This window comes from Heliconius melpomene, chromosome 1, assembly GCF_056956725.1.
Source record: "Heliconius melpomene rosina isolate 202511_hmr_F chromosome 1, ASM5695672v1, whole genome shotgun sequence".
Lineage (NCBI taxonomy): Eukaryota > Metazoa > Arthropoda > Insecta > Lepidoptera > Nymphalidae > Heliconius > Heliconius melpomene.
In genome coordinates, this window is record NC_140389.1 from 12132493 (window position 1) to 12150161 (window position 17669).

Sequence of the window (17669 nt, forward strand, 5' to 3'; positions counted from 1 at the left end):
GCCATAGATTTTACCATAACTATACCTGTATATATTTTTATGTATTTGTAAGTTTAGTTCCAGTAGATGGTCTATCTATACTTATTTTTAAATTTATGTATCCACCTGAATAATAGAGAATAATGTCGAGTATAAAAAACTTGTTACTACTATAATTAAATGTTTTTTATAATATAATACATATGGTACGGTATATTATAAAAATCATTTCATTATGTATAGTAGTACCAATTATTATTTAAAAAATTGAGGACGTAGCTGTATATAGAAATACTTAAGACTTTCGACTTTTGTAATAGAGAAAAAAAATATAATTGTGAGTTGTCCTTGTCAAATATCAAATGTCAATTTTCTGATTGTGATTTGTAAAGTGTAAACTGTGTACCGAGTGAATTATAGCAATATAACTAACTAACATATTTTATTATATTTTCCATTAGTTGTTTTATTACAAAAGGTTTCGAGCACTATGGATGAAAGAGCTGAAAAACTGGCAAAAGCTCGTAAAAAGGTAAGGCAAACACTTTGAGTTTAGTTTAGTTTTGTTACTTAGCTGTTTATTTTTGAATTGACTTTTTACAAGAAAAATTGTATCTTTTCGTTATAGTTAAGAGATCACCAAGAAAAGAGATCTACAATGAGTCACAAAGGCGAAGTAACTGCTCAATTAAGTCATACAATCAATGTAGAAGAATCTGTAAACGATAATATGCAAAAAAATACTGATAAGGTCAATGAAGATCACAGTTCTTCTTCCAATGGTGAAACTGAATATTCGTACCACAACAAAAATTTAAATGAGTTCAGTGTAAAATCTGACATTAACATTGCTGAAATTTTAATTTCAAATAGAACTAATCTTGAAATACAAATTAATGACTTAAATGGAAAATTAGCACATCTTGAATACTTACATGGCTTAGAAGTAACAAATCATAACATCTGTAAGCAAAAATTGACATCTTTACAATCTGATGTCACAGATATTTCAAATAAATATTCTACTGCACTTGAAGAAATTAATCATAAAAATGAATCTTCAAAACAAATAACCATTTTAAATCAATCTTTAAAGGACGAAAATAATAATTTATCTGAACAGCTTGAATTTACAAAATCAATGCTAACTTCCAAAGAATTTGAAAATGCACAGCTTCAGAATCAAATATTCACTTATCAGAACCAATTAGATCTATTGCAGCTTCAAATTCAACAATTAACAAATGATTCTCCAGTAAATATAAGGCAAGAAAATAAAAGTTCACAGGAAAATAGTGGCTTACTGCAAAATATTATCAATTTAGAGCAAAAAATTGAAGCATTGCAGAAAGAAAGAGACCAAATACAGTCCCATTATGAACATTATGTTTATGAATTAAATGAACAACTAAAATCTGAAATGTTCAAAAGTGAAAATCTTACTAAAGATTTAGATAATTTATATAACAGAGAAAGCAGCTTAATTGACCAAATAAGTGATATGGAAATACGCTTGCAAAACTATGATATAAAAAGCAAGACTGAGATGTGTAATGTAAATGTTGCATCTAGTATTGAAAACGATTATCAAGAAATTAAAGTGGGTAAATTTTATTTTATAACACAAATTAAATATTATATAGGTTTAAATATTTTACCTTTTCTTAAACATAAAACTAATGGGAGTCCATGTTTTTATTTGTTACCTGAATGCGTAAATTCTTATTATTATTCATTTATTACTGATACTGATATTCCTCTGTATGTGTGCCTTTGTGTTGCAGGTGTGTGACTGTAACACAAAACTTGTGGTTTCAATTCCCACTTGGTGGAAAAAATTATAATTTTAATTTCTTCTCTTTAGTACCAAGGCAAAAGCGCGTACTGCCATTCAACTTACATTATCTTAAATTAATAATTAAAATAACATTTATTTCTTATTAAATGGAAAAGTAAGGTGTTTTTTAAATATTTTGTCTAATATTTTTTGTATTAAACTTTGAGAACACACTAATTGAAAGTTACAAGTTGTTACAAATTTTTGACGTAAAAAATTTTGTAACCTTATAAAAAACTAGCGGACGCGCGCAGCTTCGCCTGCTTATTTGTGCTCTTAGGGGCATTCGAATAAACCATGAAACACGTGTTCAATGAAATATTTTTAAGAGTCTAAATTTCAAATTTTATAATAATAGTAGCTGATTTAAAAAAGAATCGAGACAAACTTTCAACCCCTTTTCCATACCTTAAGAGTTAAATTTTTTTAAAATCCCTTCAAGTGGTTGAAGATTACAAAAATAAACATTGTCCAAATTTCACGTTTCTACCATCATCGGTTACGGCTGTATGTGCGTCTTACCTCAATCAGTGAGCAACTTGTCCTTTTATATATATTTAGGCAGCGTTATGTAAGGTACATGATTAAATTGGCTATATATCAGAAAATACACCAAATATTGATGAAAAACCCGCAAAATATTTTTTCTTGAACATTTTATTGTACGAGTAATTCGGAAATAACTGTATAAATAAACTGAATAAAATCGATTTATAGACGATAATTTTACGTGTCAACATTAAAAGAAAACATTGATGAAAAATTGCATACTTTAATAAATTTAAGTGAATTATTATTATTTTGTATAATACAAAGGAGTTCTTTTGAAAATAACATATTTTTTTTTCGATAAATTGACATTTTTTTGCACTCGTTATTTCTAATATTGTTTTACTTAGTCCTATTTACTTACAAATGTGAGTTTAGACGCGTCACAAGCCGAAGGCTTAGGCCGAACGTGCCTTTCTATCGCTTGCTCCGCGCTCTCGCTTACACGCTCGCCTCAGGCGGAACGTGACTATGAGATATGCTTTTTCGTGCGTGCAGCGGGCGTTTATCGATTTATAAGACAAAAAATCTTTATACAGCTGACATCTCGAAAACGGTTAAAATTCGGACAATACAATATAGGTTAAAGTCGTTGGAAGTTGGACCTTTGTCGACTAATTTAGTTTGACTTCCTGAATACCTGAATATTAAAAAATATCTTTTATTTTATTAAAAGTACAAAAATACACTAATAATTACTATACTACTAATAATTATGTACAATCCACTTGTTTTACCCTTTATTTGTAGGTATTTTTATTTATTAACATATTTCAGGACCAACTTGAGGAAAGTAATAGTAAATACAATCAGTTACAAACACAATATGCAGAAGTTGTTAAAAAAATCCAAATTCTACAACAAGAAAAAGATAACATCACTTCTAATGAAAATATTTGTAATCATGACAATGTTGATATTACAAAACTTTCTGCAGATATAAGTAGTGATAAATTAGCTGCACAAAGGGCAACAGAACAGAATAAAAAATTAAAACTTAATATAGAAGAACTGGAACAAATTATAGTCAAAATGGTTTGTTTTTATATATATTAATTACATTTTTGCATAAGGAGGAAGAGGAAATAACTACTTATATCCATGATACTACTATCATGTTTTAGAGTAAAATGATGAGAAGTAATTTCAAAATTATTTGTTTTCAGGGAAAAGATAAACTGGAACTGACTGAAATGTTGACACATGAAAAGCAGCTCAATAAAGGGTTAGCTCTAAAATTTGCTGAAGTTGAAGAAAATCTAAAAAATTTGCAAAATAAATTAAAAGCTAAAGATGATGAAATGATAAGATTGCAAAATGAGTATCGAATCAAAGAAGAAGAATATGAAAAATGTCTTCAGGATGATAAGGAAATAAAATCATACTTAGACCCAACGTCAACAGATAATTGTGAATTGTCACATGAAGAAAACCATAACTATTGTGATCACAAACCAGAATGTGAAGAAGAGTTGTCACAATTGAAATTTCAGCAAATTTCAACAGAATCCAGAACAAAATCTATAGATGATATATACATACAAAAGGAAGATGCTATGATAAAGCTTCAGGAACGGTTTTTGAATATAATGGACGAAGTTGCCAACTTGTCAGATGAGAAACATAGGCTTGAACATATAATTTTACAATTGCAAAACGAAACAGACACAATATGTGAGTATGTAGCTCTCTATCAACAGCAAAGAAGTTTATTGAAAAAACGAGAAGAAGAGAGAAGTAATCAACTAAAAATTTTTCAAACAGAATGTGATAAACTGGAGAGGCATTTAGACGAACTCAGCGAATTGCTTTTGAGATTAGCTACAGATGAACAATTAGCACCTTACTTTAAACAACAATCTAGACACAAAGATTTACTTCGTGTAAAAGAATTGCTTCAGAAATTACAAAATTGTTTACTTATCAATCCAAAATTCAAAAATTTTGATATAAATGTTTTCTACCCGTGCGGTTGTTGTTCTGGACAACTTATTGATATTTGAGAATTAACAACCCCTCTCTCTTCCTAGCTATTTGCCCCACGTGGTTGTGGGGTCAGTTTTCCTTATTTTTCTTCTATTTATAATATATATCTAAATTTTAATTGTCATAATAAAAATTACATTGATCATTTTGTAACAGAAGTATAAAAACTTTTTATTAAATAATAGCTAATTAATATCATGTATCACATTTGGTAAACAAAAATAATTTCAGACGACAATTACAAACAGCATTGGGCACTTACAGTTTTTTTTTTATATAGAGAAGACTTGTTTTTCAAACAAGCGACACAATTTTACCTAAATAACCTTAATCTATCTTGACGTACTTATGTCAATTCCATAAAAATTGTGAAATAAGATTATTTTAAGATAATAGATTTTGCAAACATGTGTGTAGCGACAAATAGATTTTAATTTATTATATATTGAATTGAATAAGCCTTTTATTCCCAAATAAGAATACAAGTTTTCTAGGATCAAACGACTCTGTTGCACACTATAATTGATCTCTTATCTGTGTGTGTTTATTGGCATAGGCCTTCTCCAACATCTTCCACTGCTGCTATGCATATAAAAACTACTGAACTAATTTTGATGAAACTATAGTAATACTTATTACTAACTAGCTTATACATCAGAATATCACATACGCTACAGTTTATGTAAAAAAAATGTATTGTGTATTGTACTTTAGCTATAATGTAACAATAAGTTCAAGCGTAAGGCAAAACCTCGTTTTGAGCCTCTAGTTATAAAAAAAATATGGAATTATTTTGATGTTCCTTCATTCATTATTCTTAGTAATCCTAAAATAAAATTACACTTACGAACTATTAAGTTAATACTTACTCCCTGACCGTTTTCAACTTGAACCGATTTTATGAAATCCGTGTAAGATGAATATTGAGGCCAGACATGGCGCAGGGTCACAGTGTGACTGTAAACGCGACAGGTTGTAGGGTTCGATTCCCAATCGCGGAAAATAAATATTTAATATTCTAATTTCTTCGCTTTAGTGTCAAGGCAAAGCGCGGCGTTGAGTTCCACCACTTAACACGCAATGCGCCCAGAATTCGGCGGAAGTTGAGGACCGGAATGTCTTAACACTAGGTTCCCTCTGTCTTCCCTGATGTGTGCGGGATACAGCGTGAAGCTGGTGTAAGTTGAACAGTTTATAAGTAATAAGTTTTGCGTAAACTAATCAGTAATGTAAAATAAACCGACAGTCCTGGTAAATTATTTTATTCCGCGTCATCAGTGACGATGATTTTAAAATTTTAAGTTACGACGATCTTATTTTCCTAAAAAGAAACTAAACAAGTAAACCCTTGTTTACTAGTTCTTTTCAATTGCAATACGACCAGTGTCGTGACCTCCTTGAAACTGGTTTTCAATGTGGAGTACTTAACACTAAAAATGTAATAAATAGACAAATTGTTTGTTTCGTTAATAATATATTAAATACCTAAATACGTGCCTCGTTTCTTACTTTGTATTCATTTAAAATGTAAATTTTATTAAGATAATATATTGTATAACATTATAATATACCTAAGGTATAGTATTTGTACAAGATACACATACCTAGTACTTTTTTTAAAACTGACAATTAAAACATTTGTTTGTTTTAAGATTTTTATTCACGACCACAATAAAATTCTATTTACATAATATAGTAACTGCTATTTAAATTTTAAAACTTCAGAATATCTATTGCTATGAAGCTTGTTTCATTATCTTTCCTTCATATTACAATGTATGAAGCGCAAGTTGTTTATGTTAAAAATATAATTTAGCAACAATTTTATAATTCAGACAAACATTTATTTATCAACACAAAACTAAATTTACTGGGCTCTAATGAATCTCGCTCGTACAACAACCAAAACTACGTGCTGTGACGTCCCCGGGTAGGAAAGTCGATATTCATTTATTTAAAATTAGGATCCTGTATAATGTACTATGTACCTACTCCATTTTTATAAGTGTTTCTATTATACTTATTTACAAATGAGATCGTTATTAAAATAACATCAAATTATGTTTTTATACATATCGTAGACAAATTCAAAACACCACCAAAATCATTTACCTTTTAATATATTGGAATGTAATATGAATCTTATTTTTTAATGATATGATATTTTTAGACTACTGTATTACTATAATACAATATCTTATAAAAACAGCACTAAAGAGGGAAAAAATAGTACTTAATAAATTTTTAGCTTTACAATATGAGGTAGGGTACAAAATTTAATCTTATATGTTTTATATTTGTTTAACCAAGATAGACATAATAAACACATTTTATTTAAATATGGAAGATTTTGTCTCTTTAATTTAAAAAAACAAATTGTTCTCTAATAACACCGCTACATTTATTTCCTACAATAATTAGTCTAATTAGTTGTAGATTCGGTAATGCACAAACATAAATACTGTTAACACATTGTATTGTACAATTAGCTATAACACCACAGAATAAATAAAATCAGTATCGACTTTACTTGGGGGTGTTCATACGTAGTATATATGCGTACGTAGTAACGTTAGTATATATGTATATAATATGCATTTAATTTAGATACATTTGGAAGATTTAATATTCACAATGTCTAAATTTATTCATATACAAACTTACAATATTTAATGAGCAATGTTTACGTAAACGTAAATAATTAACTATTTATAGGTAATAACTACGAGGTAGCGGCAGAGGTGGTGTCGACGATGTAAGACTCGCACGTAGTGATCCGCATAAACCGACAAAGGGTTGCGACCAGCGTTACCAGACGTCTCTATTTTTAGCCTAAAATTATGTCCCAATGTCAGTTATTGTCCCCCGCTTTTTCTGGGACTTTCCGTGCACTGGGATAAATCATTTTTAATTAAGTACTTAATTACTTAATAACAATTTTAAAGATACGTAGGTACTCAAAGGACTGAACTGCCTTAGGAAAGCCGTAGACAGAGACACAAACAGGAGTAGACAAATAACAAACAAACAGTTATTGTTTTAGGTATAGTGACGTTTTCCCATTAAAAAAGGCATTTTATATTGCTATCACAAAATAAATAGAAAAGAAATAAAAACGAATGATTATTTATACTTTGTCTATATCCCGCTTTTTACCTAAGATAAAACTGGCAGCTGTCCATTTGCCGGAAGCAGCTATACTCATATGACAAGCAGAATGCTGCCTTGGAGACGGTCACCCACAATTACTGCCATTCCCGAAAGTGTTAAAAAATACAAGGTAACTAGTGTTGAAGTAATAAATAATATTTGGTGTTTAATATTTTACTAGAGTAACATGAATAGCTTCAGTCCAATCAATAAACATGATTTTTTGTAGACACCGTTATAATATCCTTTTTTCCCGTAAAGTTTATAGCATACTTATCTTAATATTGTAAAGGTAGGTTTTTCTAGGATACGTTTGAAATTATTGATTATACACACAGCAGGGTAGGCAGAGGGACCTTGTGTTAAGACCCTCAATTCCCGGTTTTCTGCCGTTTTATCCAGGCATTGCGTGAGTGACAGAACTGAACACCGCGCTTTGCCTCAATACCAGAGTGAAGGAATGAAAACATTAAATATTTCATTTCCTCGAGTGAAAATCGACCCCACAACCTGTCGCTTGTGCCCCTGCGCCACGACTAGCCCTAAAATTATAGAATGACCATCGTCATCCGCAGTATTCGTGAACTATAAAATGTAGATAATAACGGGATGTTTTTTTTTCTGTTAAGCTATCGCACTTTAGCATAATGTTATTTAGCTAAAAGTCATATTTTATCTTCTGATTAATCTGAAACAAATAAAGTCATTTTCTAAAAACTAGGTCACTGATTATTAGATGCGCAGAACGCCAGACAGAATTTATGACTTTTTAGACACAAAAAGCAAATAAGTAAATACCAAAACATAATTAGATATGAGATATAGTTTAATGTAACTAAGACCATCCATTAATTACTTACGTCACACGTTAAGCGGATTCGACGAAATATGACATTGATTAACATGGTGTGTAGGGGTACTAAACTGCGCAGCATTTTAAAATATTATATAAAATTTCGGAAGTGATTTATTTATTTATTTATATATACTTTATTGCACAAAATTACAAAAAAACAATGTACAAAAGGCGGGCTTAACGCTAAAAGCATTCTCTCCCAGCCGTAAAATCAAGTGATATTATAATTAAATAATTTCTAGCTGTAAAATTGGTAAATACATGACTTCCCATTATATAATTATCGTCTGATAAATGAGAGAAGAACATGAAACTCGTGTGACGTATATTATGGGTGGCCCCTAAAAGCAAGAGTAAAGTACAATGGAATGTTTCTTCAATATTTACTTTTTGATAAAGTTACACAGGTAATATAACAAATAAATTTAAACTATTCACATTCAATGTATAAAATACAACATATAAAATTACACTAACCTAAAAACATTTTTTTCTATTGTTCTTTCTTCGGACTACTTACATTAGCTTCTTTATTTGGCTGGAACAATACGTAATTGTAATATCAAATAATGTTAAAGATAAAGTAAACTATTGCAAAATATTTATATTTGTATTAAAAACTTTTGCCAATAACCGTTACGAATTTTAATGAAGTGAATTTGGCGTTCAAACTAAATATATATACATATATTTAGAAAATAATATTTCATTGAGTGATATTCAGGTCTATAGACATAGATAACTTCTACAAACTTTACATTTCAATATTGGTATAGATATATAAAAAGCGAAAGTAATGCCGAGTAGTAAATTAATAATTATCTTGACAGACAGACAGACGGACAACAAAGTGATCTTAAAAGGGTTCCTTTTTTTCTTAAAAGGTAGGGAACCGTAAAAAGAAATAACATAAATATGAATATTACCTCAAAATATCCATGATAAAGCACAACACCATATACACAGCCAATAGAGACTAGGATCTGTATGACTAGCCACACAATCACATTGCACACTTGCGCCTGTCCAAACAGTTCTTTGCCATTTTTGATGCATAACATTGATTCAGTTACCATTATGGCGCCATACACCCAACATTGTGTGCCGACACGTTTACATCGTGGATCCGTTACGTAAGTATAATACTGCCTGAAAAAGGCAGCAAACATTTGAAAATTTTTAGAAAATAAAAATTTTTACGAAGCAGGACTCGAACCTGCGCCTTGTAGAAACAGTCTAAGCGCTCTGACCACTAATCTATATGTTCTCATCAACCTACATCGATATTCTTATATGACTGTATTTCTGTGCATGATGTTTTTTTTCAACGGAGTGTTATATAAAAGCACCTTCAAAAAATAAACATCTATTTTTTTCTAAGCTTAGAATTTCTCAACAATTCTGATAAATTATATATTAACAGGCTTATACAAAGCCACTTAGAATTTAAATTTCATAAAGATATCTTCATCTATTGAACAAAAAAAAACAATAACACTAAGGACCAAGAAAATAAACATTAACGCTAAGGGTCGTTTCTCCCATAACCCCCTTACTGTAAGGGCTGGAGGCAAAAAAAATGATGTGTCGTTATTTCAGATAAAAAACAATATAATCATATTAAAAATTATTCATTAGAAACCAGTGCAGCTTTCCCATGCTTATCGGGCTAGACCCTTTGTGATTACACAGATTAAAGTGATTGTCAGTACTACAAAACGACAATTTTATATGTAAGGACCTACCTAATATTTACTATTTTTTTTTTATTTATTTACTATAAATATATTTATGTATAAAACAGAAACATAATGTAAGACATCACTTTGTATTTGTTATTTAATGTTGTAATTAAATATTAATAAGCAATTGGTATTTAAATATAAGCAATAATTGTATTATTATTTATTATATAATATAGCTGTGAATTTAAAAATATGTTTTATATTTTATAAAAATATATTTATACAAAATAAATTTAAGTATTCAAATGAAAATAATAAATACCTAAATTTTATTAATAATTAATAAAATATGTGACTACTAATCATTTTTATTATAATGATTTAAAATTAATAATACCAACCTTACTGAAGGTGCAACAATTACTCCAATCAAACATAATCTTGCAATAACCAGCGGGTGAGATGGTGGCATTTCAAAGATATGTTTTAAGAAGAATGTATTTAATTCTGATATTTGCCAAAACACAACAAGTTGACTAAGTGCAAAAAATCTCATATAAGTACATGTTGGATCTAGCCACCTTACAGGAGTCCAATGGACTGGAGTAAATTGCAAAATGGCTCTTTTTATTTTTCCTGTTGTAGAGGATATATCTCTAAAAAATACAGAATCGTATTACATATTCAATCATCACATACATTAGCGTATCTTCATATATTTGGTATTTAATTTTTGGGTGAAAATTTTTAAGTAAAATTTCTGGGGTGGGTGACTGTGAGTCTTTTAAATCATGTGGCCTTATGTTTAGTTTTTTTCACTGGGTACTTCATAAATGATAGTAAGGCAATATAAAAAATATAATACAATAAAATAAATATCCCATAAAACTAATCTCATTAAAAAATAGGTGGTAGGTAGGTATAGGTAGTATTTAGATATTATAAATTAAAATTCGCTGTAGGCCGCGAGCAACAGAGTATGTAGAGGGAACCTTATGTTAAGACACTGCGATCTCCACTTTCCGCCGATTTCTGGAGTCTCTAGTTATAGTTATACTTTATTTATATACATCAGTATCAACATCTGAAAGTTTCTTGTGAATGTATGGCAGGAATGATTCAGTTTGGATAATCAAAACTCTGATCTAAATTAAATGCAACTTACCTAATACTGACCCACTTATATTCTCTCATTTCCAGTACCTTACATATCTTAAGACCACACCATATACCTAAGCCATTACAGACAAGAACATCTAATATAACAGAATCCCACCAACATTCTAAAAAATTTGGTAGTAAATGAGCAAATGCAATTTCTGTTATTTCCCACATAATTGATATAGCCCATAGCAGGCCAGTATGCCTGAAAAGTATTGCTTTAAACATCCACCCCAAAAAGTGGCCCCAAGCAAAAACATCAACATGAGACCAGATTCTAGGTAAACTAAGGTCAGAACAATTAACTGCATATTCCTGTAACAAATTAAGATTGAAATTTATAATTGTTATAATTCATATTTATTTATATATAAAGGTGGAAGCGTCTACGCTCTTTTTACGGGAGCAGCATATAGGGAAAAATATTACAGACTCATACCTAAAAAAATAATTAAGATACGTTAACACTCAACAGTTTAGACGTAGGATTTTTTTCATTTCACGACTCATACTCTATTTCGTGTGACACAGTTACGAATATACGATACCAATAACGTAAACACTACTACAAAAATACTAGTACAGGTTAAAGAACTTTGCCGCCAATACCTACGACTCGATTTCGTGAATGAGACATCGCGTCGATTTCGTGAATCGGTGTCCCTTTGGTAGGTTTATGCTGCGAGCTTCGTTTTTAATAATTAATAATTTTATTAATTATTATTTTTTTTATTTTATTAATAATTTTATTAATTATTATGTTTGAAAATATAACTTTTTTATTTTTGGCAAAATCTCTTTTGTTTTAATTGTATTAGGCTTTTATAGAGTAGTTAAAACTGTGATTTCATTTAAAGTCGTACACATGGTGGTGGTGATAATGGTTATAAAAACACTCTGTATATGTATATACAATTACTAGACATTAATAATATACAGGATGTCCCAGGAGTCAACGATAAAACGAAAACAGGTGATAGACCAAGTCGTGACAGTTATGAGAAAAATATAAAAAAAAATCTGTGTCAAGTATTTTTGATATCATATTGATTTTTAAAAAATTCGGAAAAACCGACACCCTGTGACGATTTTTTAAGTCCTAAGACTACAAATATTACTCTTTTTTTATTTTTTTTTCTGTAATGTAATCATGAGTAACCCTTCTGTGACTTACAGTTTAAGATTGAAACATACCTGCATCGGTTTTCAATAAAATGCCGTGTTTTTGCCAAACATTAAATTCAAAATATTTAGTACACCCAACTTTAACCGACTGTACTATAAAAAAAATGTACTACACTGTTTTTGCAATCGTGGACTCGTGAAAATGTATGAAATATGCACAAAATATGAATTTTGTGCATATTTCACCCTTTTTTAGTACATATTTGGCATTTTCATAGTGCATATAATCCATTTTCTATTTATTTTTAAAAACTTAAATTACAATGTTAACTTAAATTAAAATACAATCTATTTTTAAAAACTTATTAACATTTAAATAAAAATGTAAAATGATATATTATGATGATGATGATATTACCAATATTATAAATTAAAGCCAATGCAACATAAAATGAAATGTTGAAGTGTGTAAAAAAATTTTTAACATGTGAGTTAATATGAAAAATGTGTTAAATTCATTTAAAAATAATTTTTAATTAAAAATTCAATTCAAATTATTGTTTCTTCAAATAGATTTTTACAAGCACTTTTGAATCGTCAAATGAACACAAAACTACCACTGTCTCGTTGAAGCCAGCAAGAGACTTAACAGTTAAGGTATAACTCAACAGTAAATAAAAAAAGTATACCAAAATGTACATGATGGCTGCTATATTGCTTACAGGAATCTTTATCTGCCAGTAAGTGCGTAAGTGGCACACTAAATTTAAAATTAAAGAAAAAAAATCAAAGAAGACAACATTTTGCTTACCTTATCCATATCTATGTGAAAATTGCGTAAGTTAGGATCAATCCAATACATTATTTCATAAACTGTGGAATAACTTTGAAACAAAAGGAATAGTAATGCAAGTAAATAGAGAACAGACATGCCAAATACAATTCTCCAAACAGCTGGATGTGGTCTTGTAAATGGTCCATTAGGAAATGTAAGTACTGATACTATTAAGAAGAAAAAAATTACACAGCAAATTCCTGACCAAATGTTCTCTTGCGTGTTACTTTCATCTCTGGGGAAAAAATATGTAAATTAACTTTTTGAAAAGTACTTTTATTAGTTAAATATATATTTAACTTCAGTTAACCAAATCCACACCTAATATTGTATACAAGTACAAATTTTTTTACAGTCATCTAATAATTCAAATGGGTTATACTTGGTCAAATATTTATTAACATGATATGCAATAGATTATTTTTCAAATAAGAGTAAAAGTGATTCACTAATATGATATTCACACAATACCTAATAGTAACCTGTCCTTTTTAAATTTATGTAATTAAACTTTATGTATATCTTTTACCAATAATTAACATAAAAACTTTTGTATATTAATTAATCTCCAATGTTGCATGTGGTATTCTCCTTAAAAGGTAATGCATTTTAGGATAAGAAATTTATAATTAAGAAAATTATTACTGTAAAATATATGTAATTACCACTGAATAAATAAATAAATACCTGACGAATGCGGTGTAAATGACAGAAGCTATAGACACTGCTAATAAGGTTATGGTGTGCGGTTTATAGAAGAATTCTAGAGATATATCATCTACTGGCCGTTCATTTATGTAACTAAAAGCATCTTTGGATTCGTCTGTAGCAGCAGAATTTCCCGATTCCATCGTGAATTATACACATTAAGATTATTACTTTTATTTAAAAAATGTGAAGATTCTTTATCTTCCAGTGGGTTTTATTCATTTCGTGATACACAAACTCATGGTATCAAAATCGCGTAATGTAAAAATATTTAAAACTCATGAAACCACAGACATCTGAAAGTCAATTTCACATTATTAATTTAAAACCAAAAAATGTGATATTGACACCTGACATAAGCTGTTTTTAAGTCACTCTCACTTAGCGTAAATGTGTTCTGTGCTTAGCGCCCTGGATGAAAGTATTTTTGAACGTATTTATGGTAATAAGATATAGTAAATCCACACACCGTACACACGTATAATAAAATTTTCAATACGTATGTATTTCAATCGAAAAATCTATTGAAAATATGTACTTTGTTGATTCGATTTTTGTCGAACATCGATGTTTTTCTAACATAGGGCATTCCTACTGCGTCAGATTTTACAACGACATATTGTCAATAATATTGTGTAAATTTTGGGGCCATATATTAAACACAATTGTTCCAAATATTGTATTGACAATAATCTTGTGTGTGATGGGCTAGCCATGTGAAATAAAACAAATAAATTATTAATAAATAGGTATTTTATTTTTCTATCACCCTTCTCTAGGAGACATGATATTGATGATTGAGGTTCTTACATCCATTTTTAGTTTCGTAGTTCGTACCTCAAAACAAACCTTATATGACTTTGTTGTCAGTTTATCAATACAATTAATAGAAAATAGACATCGCGTATAGGTATTAAGCTGTAACTAATATCAATTATTCAGGTCTATAGTTGCTTGGAGTATCTACAGAAAAATCAAGCTTTAAGTCAACGCAATCTAAATATAGATAGGGCTTTTTGGGTGGACTTATATTTATGAAATTTGGCGCTAAGTGAGAACTTGCAGTACAAATAATAGAAAAAATCCAAACAATGGTAATTTATTTTTATATTACAGATAAAACTTATAAACAAGGTTCATTGTTACTGTTCATATCTCACAAACATAACAAAACTTATAAAAGTTTGTCAACTTTTATAAGTAGTATTTCCATTTAATCTATGATCCTGAAATCTTTGGGCTAGTCCAATTCACACTTGACCATTTTTTTTTCTCATAGCTCAATTGTTTGCAAGATAGTCAAGATACACATTTTCAAAATGGTGAAGGAATTAACAAACAAGACAAATTTAATTCTATTTCTTCTTCTATTTCTCATTCTATTATCCAATTGTATAATAGAATGATAAATATCGAGGATTTCAGAAATATGTGTGAATTCACACTTATTTAAACAACTAGTTTTTTGGACAACTGCAATCTGCACAATCATTATAACACATTCCTATGTGCAATTAGGAAAATTGCAATGCAATAGTCTGTTAGGTGGAAGAACCCAATGCTGCATTCTATCTATCAGACCTGAAGACCTTTAATATAAATAAATATTTCCTCTGCAGTTAGATGTACCATGTATGATCAGCATTACACAAATATTTGTATAAAATTAAATTCTTCATTATAAGAAAGATTATATAATTAAGCATTATAAGAAAAAAATATTATTCAAAATTAATAACAACTAAGACTTCATTGTAGATCAGGTTTTTAATTTTGTTTACACCATAGAGCTTACAGCTTGGGACCTTATGGAATATATTGTAATTTAAATACCTTTACTTGGCTTAATGTTAACTTAAATAGTGCTAAAATCACAACAATCAAATAGAAAGAAACAAATTAAACAACAATTTTATTTTGTGATTTCTTTGTCTCTATCTTTAAAATATTTTATATGTTTTTATTTCTTTCCTTAAGGCTTACATTCATGCCTATATCTACCTTGATGTCTTTAAGATTTTTATTATATTACAGATATAATATAATCAAATAAAAGAATAGACATTTCTTTGGAGCTTAACTTAGAGACTTGTAAAAAATAAGAACATTTTCACAATTTTGCCTCACAGGAATATTCACTCATAACACTGCTGGTTATAATTGTTGAAAGAAATTGTAATTAGTATAAAAGAAGTTATCCTGAAAAGTCATTGTACTAATAAACAATTCTTGTTTCATGTTCACTAGTTGTATCAACAGATTTTTCACATTAATACCAGATTTTCTACAATGTAGAAATGTTTTACAAAAGTAGTACCAATTCACTAAAGAGAAGGGACCACTATTTACTGATATTATATTATTTAAACATCATCTATAGTTGGTAGCCAAAAAGCCATATTAGTACATGCTGATGCGAGTAACATGTATTTGGGATTGAACTGAACACACTGTATAGGAGCTGGATGATCCCCATTTAAGACGCACACCTTGTAGCCAGTATCAGCATTCCAAACATGAACCCTTCCATCTGTTGATCCACTAAATATATATTGTGAATCAGGACTAAATGATGCCTCAATAGGAATCCCCTTGTTGTTAAGATGTCCAGTAAATGTTTGAAGTGGGGTTCCATGGTAAGCATCTACAAGTCGTATTATAGAACCATTAGTACTTATTAACATTGTTTTACCATCTCTTGAAAATTTAAGTCCTGTCCAGTCACACTCTTTTTCTTGATTCAATTTAAATGTAACAAAAGGACCCTTATCAAATGAACGCAAATCATATAACTTTATGCTCTCCGAGTTTACACCCGCAGCAAATATAAGACCCTCAGGGTCATATGCTGCGACTGGTCTTCCTGATAGGTGCATCAAGCCCTGACAATTTGGTGAACGTAAATCCCAAAGGCGCAAAGTTTTATCCAAAGATCCTGATAAAAAAGTATCTTCAACAGGTGAGAGGCAAAGAGTAACAACTTTCTTTGTATGCCCAGGGAAATATCTAATATATTTATTGTCATGGAGTGATAAATATCGTATTGTATCGTCAACTTTTGTAGAACTGTGTATTGCGGTATTTTTAGCATGTGTAAAATGTATCAAGTCTACACCATATTTTTTGCTGTTTACAGTTATCATTTGCGTTCCTTTTTCGCAATCATAAATTACAATTTGATCGTCTTCACTACAAGATATCAAAGTTTCACCAGTGGGAGAAAAATCTATACTATTTATTTTGTCTGTATTTTCTCGAAACACTTTTGCCACCTTAAAGCTCCTCACAACCTGATCCACTAATTTCATCATTGATGCTGTTTTAAGTCTTCTCTAGGATATTATGATTTCTAGCACGAATAGCGGAAAAAATTTAACCAAATGGTGTAAATTGGAATGAATATATGAAGTATTGAGGTTTAGTTTTATTTACACTGCCAAAACAATACAATGCCGAGAATGAAATCTGCAAAGTATGAATTCAATTTAACAAGCTCTAAAAGCAACACCGCGCGCTGTATCAATTGTCAAATTATCATTTAAAAGCACTTGTATTGTAATGTTGTCACTTGTCATTTATTTATAAATTATTTATATTTAGTGCTTTTTTATTACTGTATTATTGATTATTGCAATGTTATACTAAAATATATTTCAATATAGTAAAAATGTTAAACTTGTTCAAAAATAAAGAAATAAATCATATAATTTTAAATAACTAATTCAAAAATATAAACAAAAATCTTTTGTTCTTTCATTGATATATTATATTTTAAAATATACGATATATTTCTGTTAC

At 29.4% G+C, this 17669-nt stretch overlaps 3 protein-coding genes across 4 annotated transcripts; 1 reads left to right on the forward strand and 2 right to left on the reverse strand.

Annotated features, from left to right (window-relative positions):
- Positions 1-276: 276 nt before the first annotated feature.
- LOC146541474 (uncharacterized) lies at positions 277-6002 on the forward strand. Its single transcript, XM_085186342.1, has 4 exons — positions 277-511; positions 608-1579; positions 3143-3400; positions 3532-6002. Exons 1-4 carry the CDS (start codon positions 470-472, stop codon positions 4366-4368), a joined length of 2109 nt encoding a protein of 702 aa, XP_085042468.1. The 5' UTR covers positions 277-469; the 3' UTR covers positions 4369-6002.
- On the reverse strand, positions 5989-14450 carry Pss (phosphatidylserine synthase 1 homolog l(3)77CDf). Of its 2 annotated transcripts, XM_085186374.1 has the most exons (8): positions 14253-14450; positions 13851-14167; positions 13140-13398; positions 11208-11518; positions 10444-10698; positions 9284-9506; positions 8835-8895; positions 5989-8189 (listed from the first exon to the last, which is right to left on the reverse strand). In XM_085186374.1, the coding sequence occupies exons 2-7, from the start codon at positions 14012-14014 to the stop codon at positions 8851-8853; spliced, it is 1257 nt and encodes a 418-aa protein (XP_085042500.1). In that variant the 5' UTR covers positions 14015-14167; positions 14253-14450; the 3' UTR covers positions 5989-8189; positions 8835-8850. The 2 variants fall into 2 exon arrangements, with proteins under 2 accessions (XP_085042500.1, XP_085042491.1); XM_085186365.1 differs by lacking the exon at positions 14253-14450 and having other exon boundaries at positions 13851-14246.
- A 156-nt stretch (positions 14451-14606) lies between these two features.
- Positions 14607-17564, reverse strand: Wdr82 (WD repeat domain 82). Its single transcript, XM_085186441.1, has one exon. The coding sequence runs from the start codon at positions 17180-17182 to the stop codon at positions 16235-16237; it is 948 nt and encodes a 315-aa protein (XP_085042567.1). The 5' UTR covers positions 17183-17564; the 3' UTR covers positions 14607-16234.
- Between the last annotated feature and the right edge of the window lie 105 nt (positions 17565-17669).

Excerpts from the sequence above, each read along its gene's own strand:
- Pss (XM_085186374.1), bottom strand. The coding sequence starts at position 14,014 with ATGGAATCGGGAAATTCTGCTGCTACAGACGAATCCAAAGATGCTTTT. Across the intron at positions 13,399-13,850 it reads ATTTACACCGCATTCGTCAG|AGATGAAAGTAACACGCAAG; the intron begins GTATTTATTTAT and ends TTTTTTCCCCAG. Across the intron at positions 10,699-11,207 it reads TATAAGTGGGTCAGTATTAG|AGATATATCCTCTACAACAG; the intron begins GTAAGTTGCATT and ends TGTATTTTTTAG.
- Wdr82 (XM_085186441.1), bottom strand. The coding sequence starts at position 17,182 with ATGATGAAATTAGTGGATCAGGTTGTGAGGAGCTTTAAGGTGGCAAAA.
- LOC146541474 (XM_085186342.1), top strand. The coding sequence starts at position 470 with ATGGATGAAAGAGCTGAAAAACTGGCAAAAGCTCGTAAAAAG. Across the intron at positions 512-607 it reads TGGCAAAAGCTCGTAAAAAG|TTAAGAGATCACCAAGAAAA; the intron begins GTAAGGCAAACA and ends TTTTCGTTATAG. Across the intron at positions 1,580-3,142 it reads ACGATTATCAAGAAATTAAA|GACCAACTTGAGGAAAGTAA; the intron begins GTGGGTAAATTT and ends AACATATTTCAG.